The sequence below is a fragment of the Echeneis naucrates genome, chromosome 6, assembly GCF_900963305.1.
Source record: "Echeneis naucrates chromosome 6, fEcheNa1.1, whole genome shotgun sequence".
Lineage (NCBI taxonomy): Eukaryota > Metazoa > Chordata > Actinopteri > Carangiformes > Echeneidae > Echeneis > Echeneis naucrates.
The window spans coordinates 12,117,730-12,131,793 of record NC_042516.1 but is presented as its reverse complement, the minus strand read 5'-3'; the positions used below and the strand labels follow the sequence as shown (position 1 = coordinate 12,131,793).

The 14,064-nt window shown below is 39.4% G+C and overlaps 1 protein-coding gene across 3 annotated transcripts in view; it reads right to left on the bottom strand.

Moving 5' to 3' along the window:
• The window catches only part of LOC115044400 (collagen alpha-1(XIV) chain-like), a 115,509-nt gene that overhangs the window by 94,197 nt on the left and 7,248 nt on the right, over positions 1 to 14,064 (bottom strand). For all 3 annotated transcript variants that reach the window (XM_029503352.1, XM_029503351.1, XM_029503353.1), the window contains exons 3-5: positions 10,133 to 10,249; positions 5,705 to 5,848; positions 5,126 to 5,221 (exon numbers count right to left, since the gene is read on the bottom strand). In XM_029503352.1, the coding sequence (XP_029359212.1) occupies positions 5,126 to 5,221; positions 5,705 to 5,848; positions 10,133 to 10,249 (357 nt within the window). The remainder of the gene's footprint in view (positions 1 to 5,125; positions 5,222 to 5,704; positions 5,849 to 10,132; positions 10,250 to 14,064) is intronic.

Here is a 14,064-nt window from a genome sequence, read left to right as displayed (position 1 = left end):
GGTTGCCAACTGCTGTCATGAGTGTTGATTTTCTGTCAGCAAGATAACCAAAGTCCTCAGAGGATATCTGGATGACTATAAAAACTGCATGACAATAGTCCAGGAACTGATGTTTCCCTTAGAAGCAAAGATATCATATTTTTGATGGCGGTAGAGGACACATCCTGATCTGATTCTTCAAACTCAGTAGGCCTCCTCCTCTGTGGACCATGAATGTCTGTGAACATCCATTGTGAATTTATCTGAGGAATTTTAGCCTGAACGAACAAAGTGGGCCCTCCTCCAACAGACATCTCCAGCCCCGTGGGATTACAATGCCAGTCTTTAGAAACTACTTGCAATAATCATATATAGACATCAAATATGACTTTGATGAGGACATTGTTTCCTTCCAGACAGAGAGGCTGTTGAAAAGATTCTGGGATACATTTCTGTAGGCAATTTACCGTGATAGATGGACTGAATCAAGATGGCGAATGACTGAACTGATGTCATCTGGGTCCCACTGTGTAGTAACATGACAGAGTATTTGCAGTCTCATTATCTTGTTCCAGAATGGAAAGAATATGTTGATGTTTTGACACTGTGAGAATTAACTATGAATGTCAAACCCCGAAATTGCCATTTTCTTGTGCAGTCAGTTGATTAAGTAGCCCATTGAGAGTTTTTGTTGGCAGAGATAAACCTGACAGAGGCAAATAGAAAGTCAAGGTGAAGAACTTTGCTTGGCATTTCAGTCTGAAAATGTTGTTTTTCATTATTTATTATTTCATTATGACTATATTTATATTGTCTCATGATTTAATGGTTGTCTGTCTAACCTTTTTCATATTCAGTTTCAATGAAATCTGTCCTAAAGTTATCAGACACAAGTTGATTTATGACAATGCCTAGCAAAGCAAAGACAAAATCATTTCAAGATAATAATAACAATTATTGTTATTATTATTATTAGGATGAGATGGATGGAAGAGAAATGAGACCAGTTTTTGGAGGAGAGTTGCAGTTATTTTGTCCTGCACTTGGTGTAGAGTTACACAAAACTAGCTTTATCAGCAAGAGTTCACAAAAAGTGAATATTTAAGAATAAAGTAAAAGAACTTAACGGCATACATACACCTTCTCCTTTTTCACTACCATAAATAAATATTATATTATTATATTATAAATGCATAGAGGATCCAAAAACACATATTCAGATTTCCTCCCTGCCTCTGTTGTTTTATGAATAACCATCCTTGTACCTATGTCGGCCTGTACCTGTGTCTATACTTGTGTGTAGGTGTGTATCTGTGTGTCTGGAGGGAGTGTAAAGAGCTGGCTGCACACATCTGACTGTATTTGAGTTTTCAATTATCACTTCTTAAAGGAAACAGTAGGTGTCCCGCACATACATAGCAATCACTGGAAGATAAAACGAATGCGTCACAATAATTACGTTTCTCTGATGTAACTGATGTTGCTCATTAAAAAGCAGTAAATGAGAAAATAGCGTCAGTGGCTTGACAGAGTGATTTACAACCTTATTTAACAGAAGCAAATGACAAAGACTCAATGGGAAGTTTCGAAGATGATTCGATACAGCAGTAATTGTGCAATCTATAGGGATGTCCGGGCAGCATTGCAGTCAAGCTGACTTATTTTTTTTTTTTGTTACACCAGAAGGCAGCTGTTGTCTTTTTTTGTCCAGGTGTGAGCTATCAGCAGTAGTCTGATTCTTTTAGTGATTGTAGTAATCAGAGGTGTTTTATCTGGCTTTTCTCAGTAGACAATGACGAAGCAGGAAAAAAAAAAGAGTAACCAATATTCAAGGGGAAAAGGAATTCTCTTCACATCCGCTAAATCCGGTGCACAGATCACGGACTGATTTAGAGTCTGTAAAAAAAAATGTCTCCCCACTACTGAGATTTGACTCCGGAGTCCCTGACCGATGATTCGAATCATTGACTTTTAGGGTGCAGAACTGCAAATGGCTGACATCAATATGGGAAATCTGGACGCACACCAAACTACAAACCAAGACAAAATATCCTTGTAAAACCTTTACTGTTTCCTCTGAGACAGCCTCAGTCAATGACACCCCACAGGAGAGGCAAAAAATTTGTTCCATCTGAAGCTCCTGGAATGGAAGACATGCACTTAGTTCAGAGCAGTTTGTGTTTATCCTCGACAAGATACAGTTAAGTAATTTGTTGAGTATCTTTAGAACAAAAGTGGGTGGCCGCGGCAGTTATTTGACTGAGAGCGGAGGAAGCTTCCTGACGCTTGCTTCAGATCATGGCCCTCTCCTCTCTACTTTAACCCACCTCACCGATGTGCTCACAAACACCCCTGCACGCATTCCGTCTGAATTTCCTTCATTTTTTTGACCCTACCTAACTGAGATAATGTGAAAGATAAAACTGATGGCGTTATTTTGGTTTACGATATTGGTTTATTGGTTTTGATAAACTAATGACTAACTAACTTACCACTACATTAAAAGAGATAGAGAAGAAATGGTAATTGGCACATAGCTGGCTTGAGTGCAGCAACTTGATGCCTGATGTCAGCCTCACACAAACACACACACACACACGAGTATGAGCCAGCTGCTAATGAAAGGTTTCGTAAACAATCCACCCCGACATAAAAGCGAGCTGATTACTACTCTGGAACAAAGTGGCGAAGGACTGGGTTAACATTGCTGCTACACAGAAACACACACATGCACAAAGGGGAACTCAACACAACATCTCCATGGAGCGCCACGAGACATTACTTTTATCAAAGCATAAATAAACACAGACTATGATGGGGGGAGTCACATGATACTGTACAACACAAAAGAGCACCTTCTAATGATCCACTGTGAGACATCATCATCTTCACTACAGTACACAAAGCTCTACACACAGACACACACACAGCATATTGACAAATTCTTTTGGAGCACAGCAGGATATGATTTTACTTCCTACTGACAGGAAGGATGGAGGGGGCACAGCCAGAGACAAACAAAGAAGTACATCAAAGATCTAAACCTCTGTGTGCCTGTCTGTGTGGGGGTCTGACGAAGTCATTTTTTTACTTCTATCAGGTATAGCTTTAGTTTGAGTACAGTTGCAGTTAAAGTGTCTCTTTAGTGATCAAGTGCACTGCAGGCAGGTCCATCATGTGTACACATGCACGACCATCTGATTTTAACTGCCACAGTGACCCACAAAATCAGTCAGGTGGAGCGGAAACAAGTCTGCTGAAATTCCCATGTCTGCTAAATAACAAACTAGACTTCACTTTTTCATCAAATTGTTGCTTTTAGCAATTAAAATAGAAAGTGCATGATGACATTACTGTTATAGAAAAATCACAAGTTGAAGAAGGACATTATTTATTGCATAGGGTACGTGTAGAAAGTGTAATGTTCCACACTGCAGATATGACAATTACCAGCAAATTACTTGTGCATTTCTATAGCTCAACATGCAGGTTGAGGGCACTTTAAGGGTTAATAGAGGTCGCCCTCACTAACATTTGGTTTGATTTACTATTGATGTGTTTTCATCTCCACCAAAGAGCTAATTTGGTAAGTATTCACAAATTCACAAAGGTGTATATAAATAAACTTAATTCTCTGCCTCTGTGTGTTTGTGAGTGCAGGTGTGGTGTTTGGGATGGAAAATATAGATCATTTTCAAAGTTGGAAACTTTCCGTGCGAATTTTTGAGTTATTATCAGGAAGAAACAGGAGTAAACTGGAATAAACTGGGAATTTGCCAATTGAGAACTTAAGATGTAATTGGAGAAAACAACACGTTGATCTTGGTTAAAACAACCAGACTTGATGCATGTTCTGTTTACTTTGCACCCTGCAGTGTGCATTCCTCCTTCATAGGTACAGATAATGTGTATTACTACACGCAGCAGGACAATTAGCGCCACACATACATCCAGTCAAATCCTTTTTCTGTCTATTTGTCAAGTCTAATTCTATTCATTTATCCAGCATCAATATTCCTTCGTTCATTTCCAACGTGGAAATTAAAAATGAAAAACTCATAATATCCAGAGTTCTGCAGCCAACATTCCCATGGAAGGTTTTTGGAAATTTACAGGAAAATTTTGACCCCTTTGTAACTCTAGTGGTTGTGTCCCTGTTGTCTCCATCAGCAACTATGAAAGCACATATTGCGTTACAGAGTAAAATTACATTCCAAATATTATATATGAGGGTTGTAGTCAGTAAAATGATGACTTGTAGTACACAGCCGTCATGAAACTGGATTAACCCTGACCAGACTCATTAATTGTAACATCTTGAGTATTTCTGAGCCCCCACATTCTTTTGGTGCCCAAACACTGAATAATAAGTGAGCCTTAAGCAAATATTTTTTTAATAATACACACCTTACCACTGAATAATAAGATTCTGACTTTGTGTATGGTAAAAATGCCAATGACAGTAACACACAGTAAATCACATTCACACATCAGCAGCAATTAGTGTCTCTAATTCAGCCCCAAGGCCAAATCTCTACAGACTCAGCCATGAACGCTCACGTCCGAGTCTATAAAGTATCCTTTTTGCCTCAAACACACCCACAGAAAACCATGTGACTATTCAACAGCTAAAGATTTCAACACTGAAGTCATTGTTATGTTAAAGAAAAATGGATAGAGGACAATTTCTATTAAAGTGTATTCGCAATCAAGAGGAATAGAATTTTAAATTCATAGAATTTAACATATTGGACTAGATATGAAAGCACGATTGCTGCCTTGTAAAATAAAATATTGGTTTCTATAATCAACAGAGACCCAGACAAATGACAACCAAGCAGAAACAAGCAGAGCGTTTGCGTCACTAATCACATATTAATTGTAGTCAGTCACCTAACACCATTTAGTATGCTCAAAAGTCTCCACAAAGCACCACTGAGGGTGACTCACTGGTGATGTGTCGGACATCTTTACTCTCACTCAGTCAGTGCTGACCTTCTGATTTATGAAGCTGGTGTTAGAGACATTACAAAACATCACTATAGCAACTGACTCTCTAAGCATGGCAGTACTGAGAGCAATTCATTTTATTTAGAAGTTTGTGGCCTCTTCTCCTTGAAACAGTACTCGTGTGCATGTGTCCTACCTGAAGAGATCTCGTTGGCATCCTCCGGAGGTACAACTGAATCAGTCAGCCTCTGTGGCTCGGTATTGTCTTCTCCGTCACTCTTACCTCTTTCAGCTGTAGCAGGTAAAACAGATCAATGACATGCCAGCATAATCAAGAGGGATAAAAGTTTAATTTCAGAGTTCCTTCACACTCTGGGACTACAGAGGCCAGTAAGGAGAGCACAAATTACAGTATATACACCGTTCAAATAGCAAAAACTCAATAAAATAAAGCTGAACAACAGAATAGAATGGATTTGAATACAGTTGAGTGCAGACAGCAGCAGAGGAGAGGAGAAGTAGACATTGGAATAAGCAAGGAGAATAGGAGGAAAGGAAAGGAAACAAGGTAGGAAGAAACAGGAGGAATGGAAAGGAAATGGGAAGACAGGAACACATAAGAGGAGAGGAGACAAGTAGAAGGCAGGAAAGGAAGACCACTGAAGAACTGTTATATGTAAATTGAATATAGCAGTCTGGGGTAACATTTCTGAATAGAGGAAAATAATATCAGGCAGTACATCAGAAGAGCAGAACACAATATAAGAAAACCAACCTTTGTGTTTGCCCTGAAGTGGTCTGCTCTGTTCGCTGCCACTGACAGCAACGACACTGACCATGTAGTCTTTTGATGGGTTGTAGTCTGTTATCAGCACCTTAGAGTCAGATTTAGACACTATGATCTCCCTCTGCTGACCACCTGACAGAGAGAGCAGAGGCAGAAGAAGCAAGGGGCAAAGGTCAGACTTGTGAATATTTTGAATCTTGTTTTTCTTTCTTTGTTGCTTTATCTGCTCGATTGGGAGAAAATATATTAGTATTCTCATGATGGCGCCAGAATAAAGTTAATTCAGCAGAAGAGTTGATTTTCTTCTAGTCTCCCAAGGTAAGCAAACATTAGGTTCAAGGTTAAAATATTTTATTCTTTAGCTCTTTTATTTCTGTCTTTGTTAGAAGCACTCTGTATTTTCCACAAAAGTTGTCAAGTGACAAAACACAAAAATGAAGACAAGTTGTGGATCCTGAGAGAATTCAGATTCTTTTAGTGTTTATTTCTAAGGTTGTGGAAACGTAGAGAAACTATAAAGGTCAGAGTTGGTTTAAGGTTTTGGGGTCAGGAAAATACAATTTGTCCCTGAAATAAATTATTGATCTTCCCCACAGGTGTCTGTGTGTGACAGGCTGACCTTCCTCTTTATCTGGGTGTGTGTTTGTGTGTGTGTGTGTGTGCGCGTGTGGGTGCGTGTTGTGTCCTTTTCTCAGCAGTTAATCCCCATCAGGCCCACAAGTCACATTATCACCACATTGTGATTCTGACCAGACATCAATAAACTATGTGAGTGTGCTTCCTCAGCTCTTACGTCCCCTCTCCCTGCAGGGTGATGACGAACAACACTTTTAGGAGAGGACATAAATCCTACTGAAGAGGACAGCATGTCAGGTGGGGTAAATGCATGGATCACTGCTCACACCACAAACTGGAACCTCAATCTGTGCAGGTCAACCAAAACATTGACGAATATCAGGACTGAGGTTGAAGGGTAAGTATTCACTTGGCCTCCACATGACAACTGCTGCAAACACTGACAATGCATGTCCCACTTTTCTCAGAGCTGAACACTTCACCTTAAACTTCCTTCACAGCCCTTCTCTGAAAAAAAAAAAAAAAAAAAAAAAAAAGTATTTTGAAACTTTGGTAACATGGATCAAATAATTCACCGGCAATTATTTGGTTTGATTTTTCAACAGAAAGAACTGCTTCATATTATTTTCTACCTGCATTGGGCGAATCTTCGTCTCATTTCTGTCTCGAGCTGAAAGTGTCGGAGAACGGCCAATGACCTAACCCTATCAGCACCTGAGATATTCTAATATCAACCTGATATATTTCAGTTTCTCTTGAAAAACAACTGAATTCTTGGAGCAAGTAATTCACGGCCACTGTTTTGTTTGCAGATTACACTACCAAATGTAATCTGCCAACTCCCTGTTATATAATATAAGATTGTAGGCTTAGTTGAAGAGAGAAACTCAAGTTTATTCACCCTGCTTCAAGTCTTTATGTAGAACTAAGAAAACTGACCCCTGACAGCAAGAGTGTTGTTGCTCTCTTCCTCTTTTGGCAAGAAAAAACATAACTGTACTTCCCCAAATGTTGAAATAATCCTTTAGAATAGTTGAAAGTCTGAGAGTAAATTTGCTTTAATATGGGCAAAGACTAAAGCTGAAATAACGTAGACGCAGACCACATTTATTTCCATCATATCCAAACTGCTTGCATGTGGAATGACTCATTCATTCATTCATCTTCTATCTCTTATCCATTTGCGGGTTGCAGGGGGGATGCTGGAGCCAATCCAAGCTCGCACACACAGACACGGGGAGAACATGTAAACTCACAGAAAGCCCCCAGGCCGGGAACTGAACCTGCAACCTTCTTGTTGTGGGAAACCAGCGCTAGCCACTGTGCTGCTATGGGATGACTCATTAGTAGGAAAAGTCATTAAAATTATCATCTCACCATATTAAGTTTAATTAAGCAGATTTTGGAAGATTATAGCAGAGAACTGATCTCTCCTTGTTCTCAGCACTGTAGTCATCATAGTCATTTTAAACCAGAATAAATATAATAATAATAGAGGTTCGGCAGGAATTTCATGGCATCATAACAAGAATGCTTCATCACAGATGTGAAACCATTTTAGTATAACATTAGAAAGCAAACACAGCTAAGTTGTTTGTCTTTATTATGGTTGGCAAAAACCCATTTAAGGTGAAAAAAATACGTACAAAATGTGAAGACATGAGTCATAGACTATTAAAAAGAAACAAAAGAACACAATTTGGCTTCATTTGAGTCTCATAAATTAAAGAACAAATACAGTATAGCGTCAGACAGAAAGAGAGGAATCATGAAAGCACCCCTAAATCGTACATACTGTCTACCTTGAAACTTCCTGTGCCACCAGACATCATGGTTTCAGTTACACTCCTCAATCACCCAGCGGCCCCACTTCCCCTGCTGTCAGGGCACCTTGTTATTCTGATTGGCGCTCTCCGTTTTTCATGCCAGATGAAAGTGCAAAGTATAACTTTTTTCCAAAAAGTAAAAAATGTGATATGTCCGAACATCTATCAGTACATCAGTGGTGACGGTTGGCAGTCTTTTTTATAACGAACTAACTTGTATAGGCTACTCATGACAACCACTTCTAAACACAGACGTCACAGGACAGCATTAATGTAAGACAATACCTAATAGAGCGGCACATTTACGTAAATTTTCCCAGGCCAACTGCTTCTGTAAGTTCTTTTGTCTACTTTAAGCAAACATCACAACTGGTTTACAATGCATGGATTCAATTATACAATCAAGCAGTTGAGGCAACATTGAAACAATACATTGTAGTTACAAAGAGTAAAAACAATACTTTTTTTTTTTTTTGCTGGGTTAGGCTTTATCTCCACTGAGATTTAAAAAGTAAATATAGACATCTGGTGTTCATAGCTAACACACAAACATGCAAGTCCACACAGACACAACCCACACAATTTCAATTTCAGAGTTTTTGGCAGGCTATTGAACAGATTCTGAATAAGTGCTTATTTTAGCTTAATTCATTCACCGTCCTAAAATGCAAAAAATAAAGTAATTGGAAAGCAAAAAAGGCTACAGAAATGGGTTGCTTTGTCTAGAAAGAAACCAGCTGTTAACAGTGAAAGAAAACAAAAAGACTGTGGACGAAGTTTTAACGAATAAGTTTACTGAGAAAAACCAAAAATTTGGTGTCTATTTCCATTTTAAACCTGAATCTGTATTCAGCCACACTTAGGTTGCTCTATTTTGGAAAAACTTTGATGAGGAAAAGAAAAGCTGCTGTTCTGACAGCACCTTTTGTGATATAACATGTGTTTTGTGTCTCAGTAAAATGTTTTCAGCCAATCTTAAAAACCTGAACTCTGCCTGTTGTTCACTTCCTCTGACTCAGAAAAGCCGCAAAAAATGACAAACTAAACAAAACATAAGTCCCCGAGTAGGCTTCTGTGTCCACCAATGAAGACATCATTAACCAAATTATGTAATGGATACCGTGGAGTTGCCCTGAAACTCCAATTTGTCACAGAATTTGCTGAATGTCTACTGCTGCACTGTTCCCTGAGAAGAAGTGGTCATAAATTTCAGTTTTTGTTCTGTTATCGGGTGCAGGAGACATAGCGGTTCTCACAGAGGATTGTTTGCATCAAACAAGTTTTATGTCAAAGAGTGCTTATTCAGGCCTACTTGTTCATTTTTATAGTGCCTGCAAAATAATTGTCTGCAGCCCAGCCCACAGTGTTAATCCTGAAGAAATGCAGGCAGAGATGCAGCAACAGTTAAAAAAATCGTGTAAGATGACTGTGAAGGTAGGCGCACTGTGGTAACTAAAAAAGGAGATGTCATTAGTAATTACAGTTATTACTGACTACAATGTGCCTGTCCAGAAAGAGATGAGGTCATGCCCTGCGCCTGTACGATGATCAGCTCCTGACAGGAGCAGGATAAAAGCAGGATGTCAGGCACCCATCACGGTCACAAGAACATCCAGAGATAATGCAAATGTAATTCTGACTACAAATGCTGCTGTCTTTCAGCTGCTCCGGACCGAACTCTATCGTGAGTCGATACAGGCCCTACTGTACTGTGCTCCTATCAGTCCTCCTTCCAAATCTGCTGACAGGCTCCACCTATGCAGCAAAAACACTCCTTTGTCTCAAACTTGGCAGAGGTGCAGGACAAACTTTGAGTCCTCCATATCTCTCAAGAGTGTAATCCCTTCAAAGGAGCTTTGATAAGGAGTAAATTACATAATCCTTCCTGACAGACAGAAAATCCAAGTCATAATGGGATCCACTCACAAAAAAGTCAAATTTCTCAGTATATTAGTATGTTCTGTGTGTGTGTGTGTGTTTTTTGTGCGTCATCGGAACAGCAAAACCATCTTACCTGGTATGCTGTTGTAGAGGAACAGATAGCTGTCAAAATCTCCTTTGGGCTCCTTCCACGAGACAAGGAGTTTGCTTGAGCTCAGCTCTTTAAAACGCAGCCTCCTTGGAGCTGGAACTGCAAAAAAAAAAAAAAAAAAAAAAAAAAAAAAAGAAAGAAAGAAAGAAAAAAAAAAAAAACAATTTACCGCATTTAAATAAGCTTCAATACAGCTAAGGAATTCATGGAAATGAATAAAACACTGCTTTAATCATTAATCAACACACGTTAACATGACAAGCCAGCTGTTAACCCAGTTGTGAAAGCCAGACACACCACGAAGACCACAAAGTCTGCCCAAAATCAGAGTAATTTAAGAAGGGAAACGAATAAATTAAGAGAAAGACAGAGGTAGGGCTGAGTGAATTTCACTTTTTTTTTTTTTTTTTTCAGTTCCTAAAACCCTTAGATCGATATGAAAAAAGTTCAGTAAAGCATGCAGATCAGTTTCAATTTGCTTCATCTGAAAAAGGTTTAAAACAGGGCAGACAATTTTTCCAGTCAAATTCTCTTCACTGGAGGGGTAATGTAAAAGAGAAATCGATGTTTTTGCCTGTGACAGTGTCTTTTGTGCACATTTCTAATCTGCACTGTAACAGGGAGAAATAAATGATGCACAGTGGCATCCTCGGTCTGTGAGAAGAGATCTGCAGAAGTCTGTTAAAAGTAGTGACAGCAGCCGTTCTCCACATTTTGCCTGTGCAGTCTGCGGCTTCTTGCAAACACATTCTGCAGCACGTTTAGGAGAATCAAAAAGTGTTGGGGGAGCAGAAGACAGTTTTTAATCTACAGACAGTGAGTGACGGACAACTAAAGATGCAAAGGAGCAAAACAGAAAGCAAGAGACAGCAGAATGTAGTATTGTGGAATATCACAAATTCACCTCAGATAGGAACAAATGTCACCAGCATAAACTTTATGTCTGTGACACATATCACCATTTCACCATTTTTCTTTACGATTGTGTTAGTTTATATAAGGAATTCATGACAATACACAGTTGCTTTTTTTTTTTTTTTTTTACTATGCTTCTAAAATGATGGACACTTTCATCAATAAATTTGCCAATGTACAGCCCTGACCTGCCAGCACTCTTTCAAAACATGTCAAACTCAAAGTTTCAGATTTGATGCGGTCTGCACTAAACTAGCTTCGGGGTTTTTATGACCGACGCACTGATTTTCTTTAAAACTTTATAATACGGCAGCTATACAGGTATGAAATGAAATTCTATTTCTCTATCATCATTCGGAGCTCAAAGAGTGTGAGAAAACCTGACATGTTTTGAGTAATCTCCCCCAACGGACGCCTTACAATTTTACAAAGAACTTGCTGGAAGCTGGAAAGGGGAGAGAAAGAGCAAAACTCTGTGGTTGAAGTGGCTCGGGAGCAATGATAATAATGGGCAATTTTTAAAAGTCAAAAAGTCCCTTTTAAGAATAGACTTTGAAGGACCTTAGAGATGAACCCAAATTAGTGATCCTTCAGTGCACAGACACACATCTGCTCTGGCAGATAGGGGAGTGGGTGTGGACCTGGAAGGACTGTACATCAGGCATTATGGAGAAAGCACCCACTAGAAAATAGGTGATATGATGTTAACGAACCTGAGGTGTACTGCGGAGGATTTTCACTTGCTGATAAGAACAGACATCCATCTTTCTCAAAGGAAAATCCCATTCAGGCTGTAACGTCAAGGCTCTGTGCTTTCAGAGTTGTGTTATATTGTAGGTGGAAAAGTCACAAGTGCGGCACTTGGCTTGGTCAGTTAGCACATGTTAAATGATCTTCAGTGCTATCGCTCATCGTGAGTGAGAGCTGTGCATGGAAGAAAAATCTTCAGAGATATACGACATTAAAGCGTTTCCTTTCCCTAACACGCAAACTAAGCGACAACATTTTCTTTAGGTTTCGAGGTTGAGTGCAAAATGTCAAAACAGAGATGGCTCACGAAAACTTTTTAAACTGCTGATGTAGTCTGCTACTATCGTAAATCTGCAAGCATGTTTATTATCTAGTTGAATGAGCCACTGCATTCCCTCCAAATGTCCTTGGATTTTTAGTCAAGGTTTTACCTCATAAATTAACGTCAAGTCCCAACTTTTCTGGAAACCCCCCCCCCCCCCCCAAAAAAAAGACAATATCCAGTTTCAAGCTGCCAAACAAGGACAAGCTCTTGAACTTCTTGAACACAACATCTTCTGATGCTGTTTGATCGCTTTGCAAGGACACAATGCTTCACTTCACAAATTTCCATTTTGCTCACTCCTTTCAAATGCTCAAAATGCATAGGATGAAACGGTATAATTACACCACACAAAAAGAATCTATGAATAATTTAAGTCTGTGATAGAGCTGGGCAGATTATTACCCCAGTATCATTGAGCATGTGCTTGATAGTAGGTGTATTGAGTTGGCAGGCAGGAAACTAATAACTAGGTGAAAATTGCCTTGAATAACTTGATCTTTGCTTTGCATGTCAATGAACACACACACACACACACACGTATACACCCACAGATGTTTAATGAAAAACTATTGTAAAAATGAATAGGCCAACTGTGACTATGTTGCGCTGCAAATTCATGTCAGAGCCCGCAAGTCAGAGGAAATTCCTGAAACAGCAGTGATGAATATGGACATGCAAGCCCGATAGCTGTGAATGCGGACAGAACACGAGGTCTCATGCTGAATTACCCCACCAGTAACCACAATGTCTGGCCCTGTTTGGCACTGTGCAGCAATAAATATAACCCGAGAGCTCAACATCTCACACACTCTGAATGCTTTTGTGAAACACGTAAAACACCAGATGAATAGCAGCATCTGCTATTCCGGCGCACCATTTCGACCATCATATTTTGTCTGTTCAGTCTCATTTTGGTCACATTGTCCATCATTACTGTCATTACCAGCAGTATCACAATAATAATTAAATATAAATTGTAGTATTCAAAGTTGTTTTTCATTTCCCACAAAGTCAACCGAAAACGCACTTTAATTAGATGATCAAACTGGTTTTGAAATATTCACTGCAGTTTATATTTTATGTTGTAACCCTCCCTGCAACTGTACCTTAATTCGTAGAGTCTCTCCTGACTCTGTTGGGAGTGTGGATCAGAAAAGTCTATTAACTGGCGGCCCAGTATCAACTGGAATTATCTGGGTTGAGGCGGTACTAGCACAGCTTGATGGCCCAGTTTTAGAGGGGATGCCTTTTCCCAAGATTAGCAGGAGAGAAAGCTTGCCTGGACTCCTGATAGATGAATAAATGCTCTGCTTCACTCCATCTCTTCTCTCTGTCCCTCCCATCGCGTTTCAGATTTTCTTCTCATCCTCAGATGTGGCTCACTATCCAGTTCCATGTTGACTTCCTGAAATCTTGATTCTCTCTTCTATCTTTTCCTCCTCTTCCTTTCTTCATGTCTTCCTGTCTTTGCTCAAATTGAACATCCATTCAACTCTCTTCTTTTAAATTCTCCAAATTCATGTCGTTCGCTTGTCTTCTCTGATTTTTCTCGCTTTTCTCAGCCTTTTTTTTTTTTCATTGCCAGTTTTCTATTCCCTTTTGTCTTTATTTCCTCCTAACCCCTCCATAACCTCTGTTTTTTTCTTATTCCCATCATCTTTCTCCTTCTTTCCTTTCATTTTCCACTATTGTCTCACTTCTCCACATTTCCTTTCTTTTCCCACTCTTCTTTCCCATTCATTTTACCCCTCTTTTAATTCCTCTCTCCAGATTACCCCAATTCCAACTCCACTGTGAGTAATCACCAATACTCAGGATTTATGGATGACGAATCCTGCATTGCACTGTCTCACACATAGCTGCTGCACTGTATGTGAGGGAAGTGTGTGTGTATGTGTGTGTGTGTGTGTGTGTGCGTGAGCAT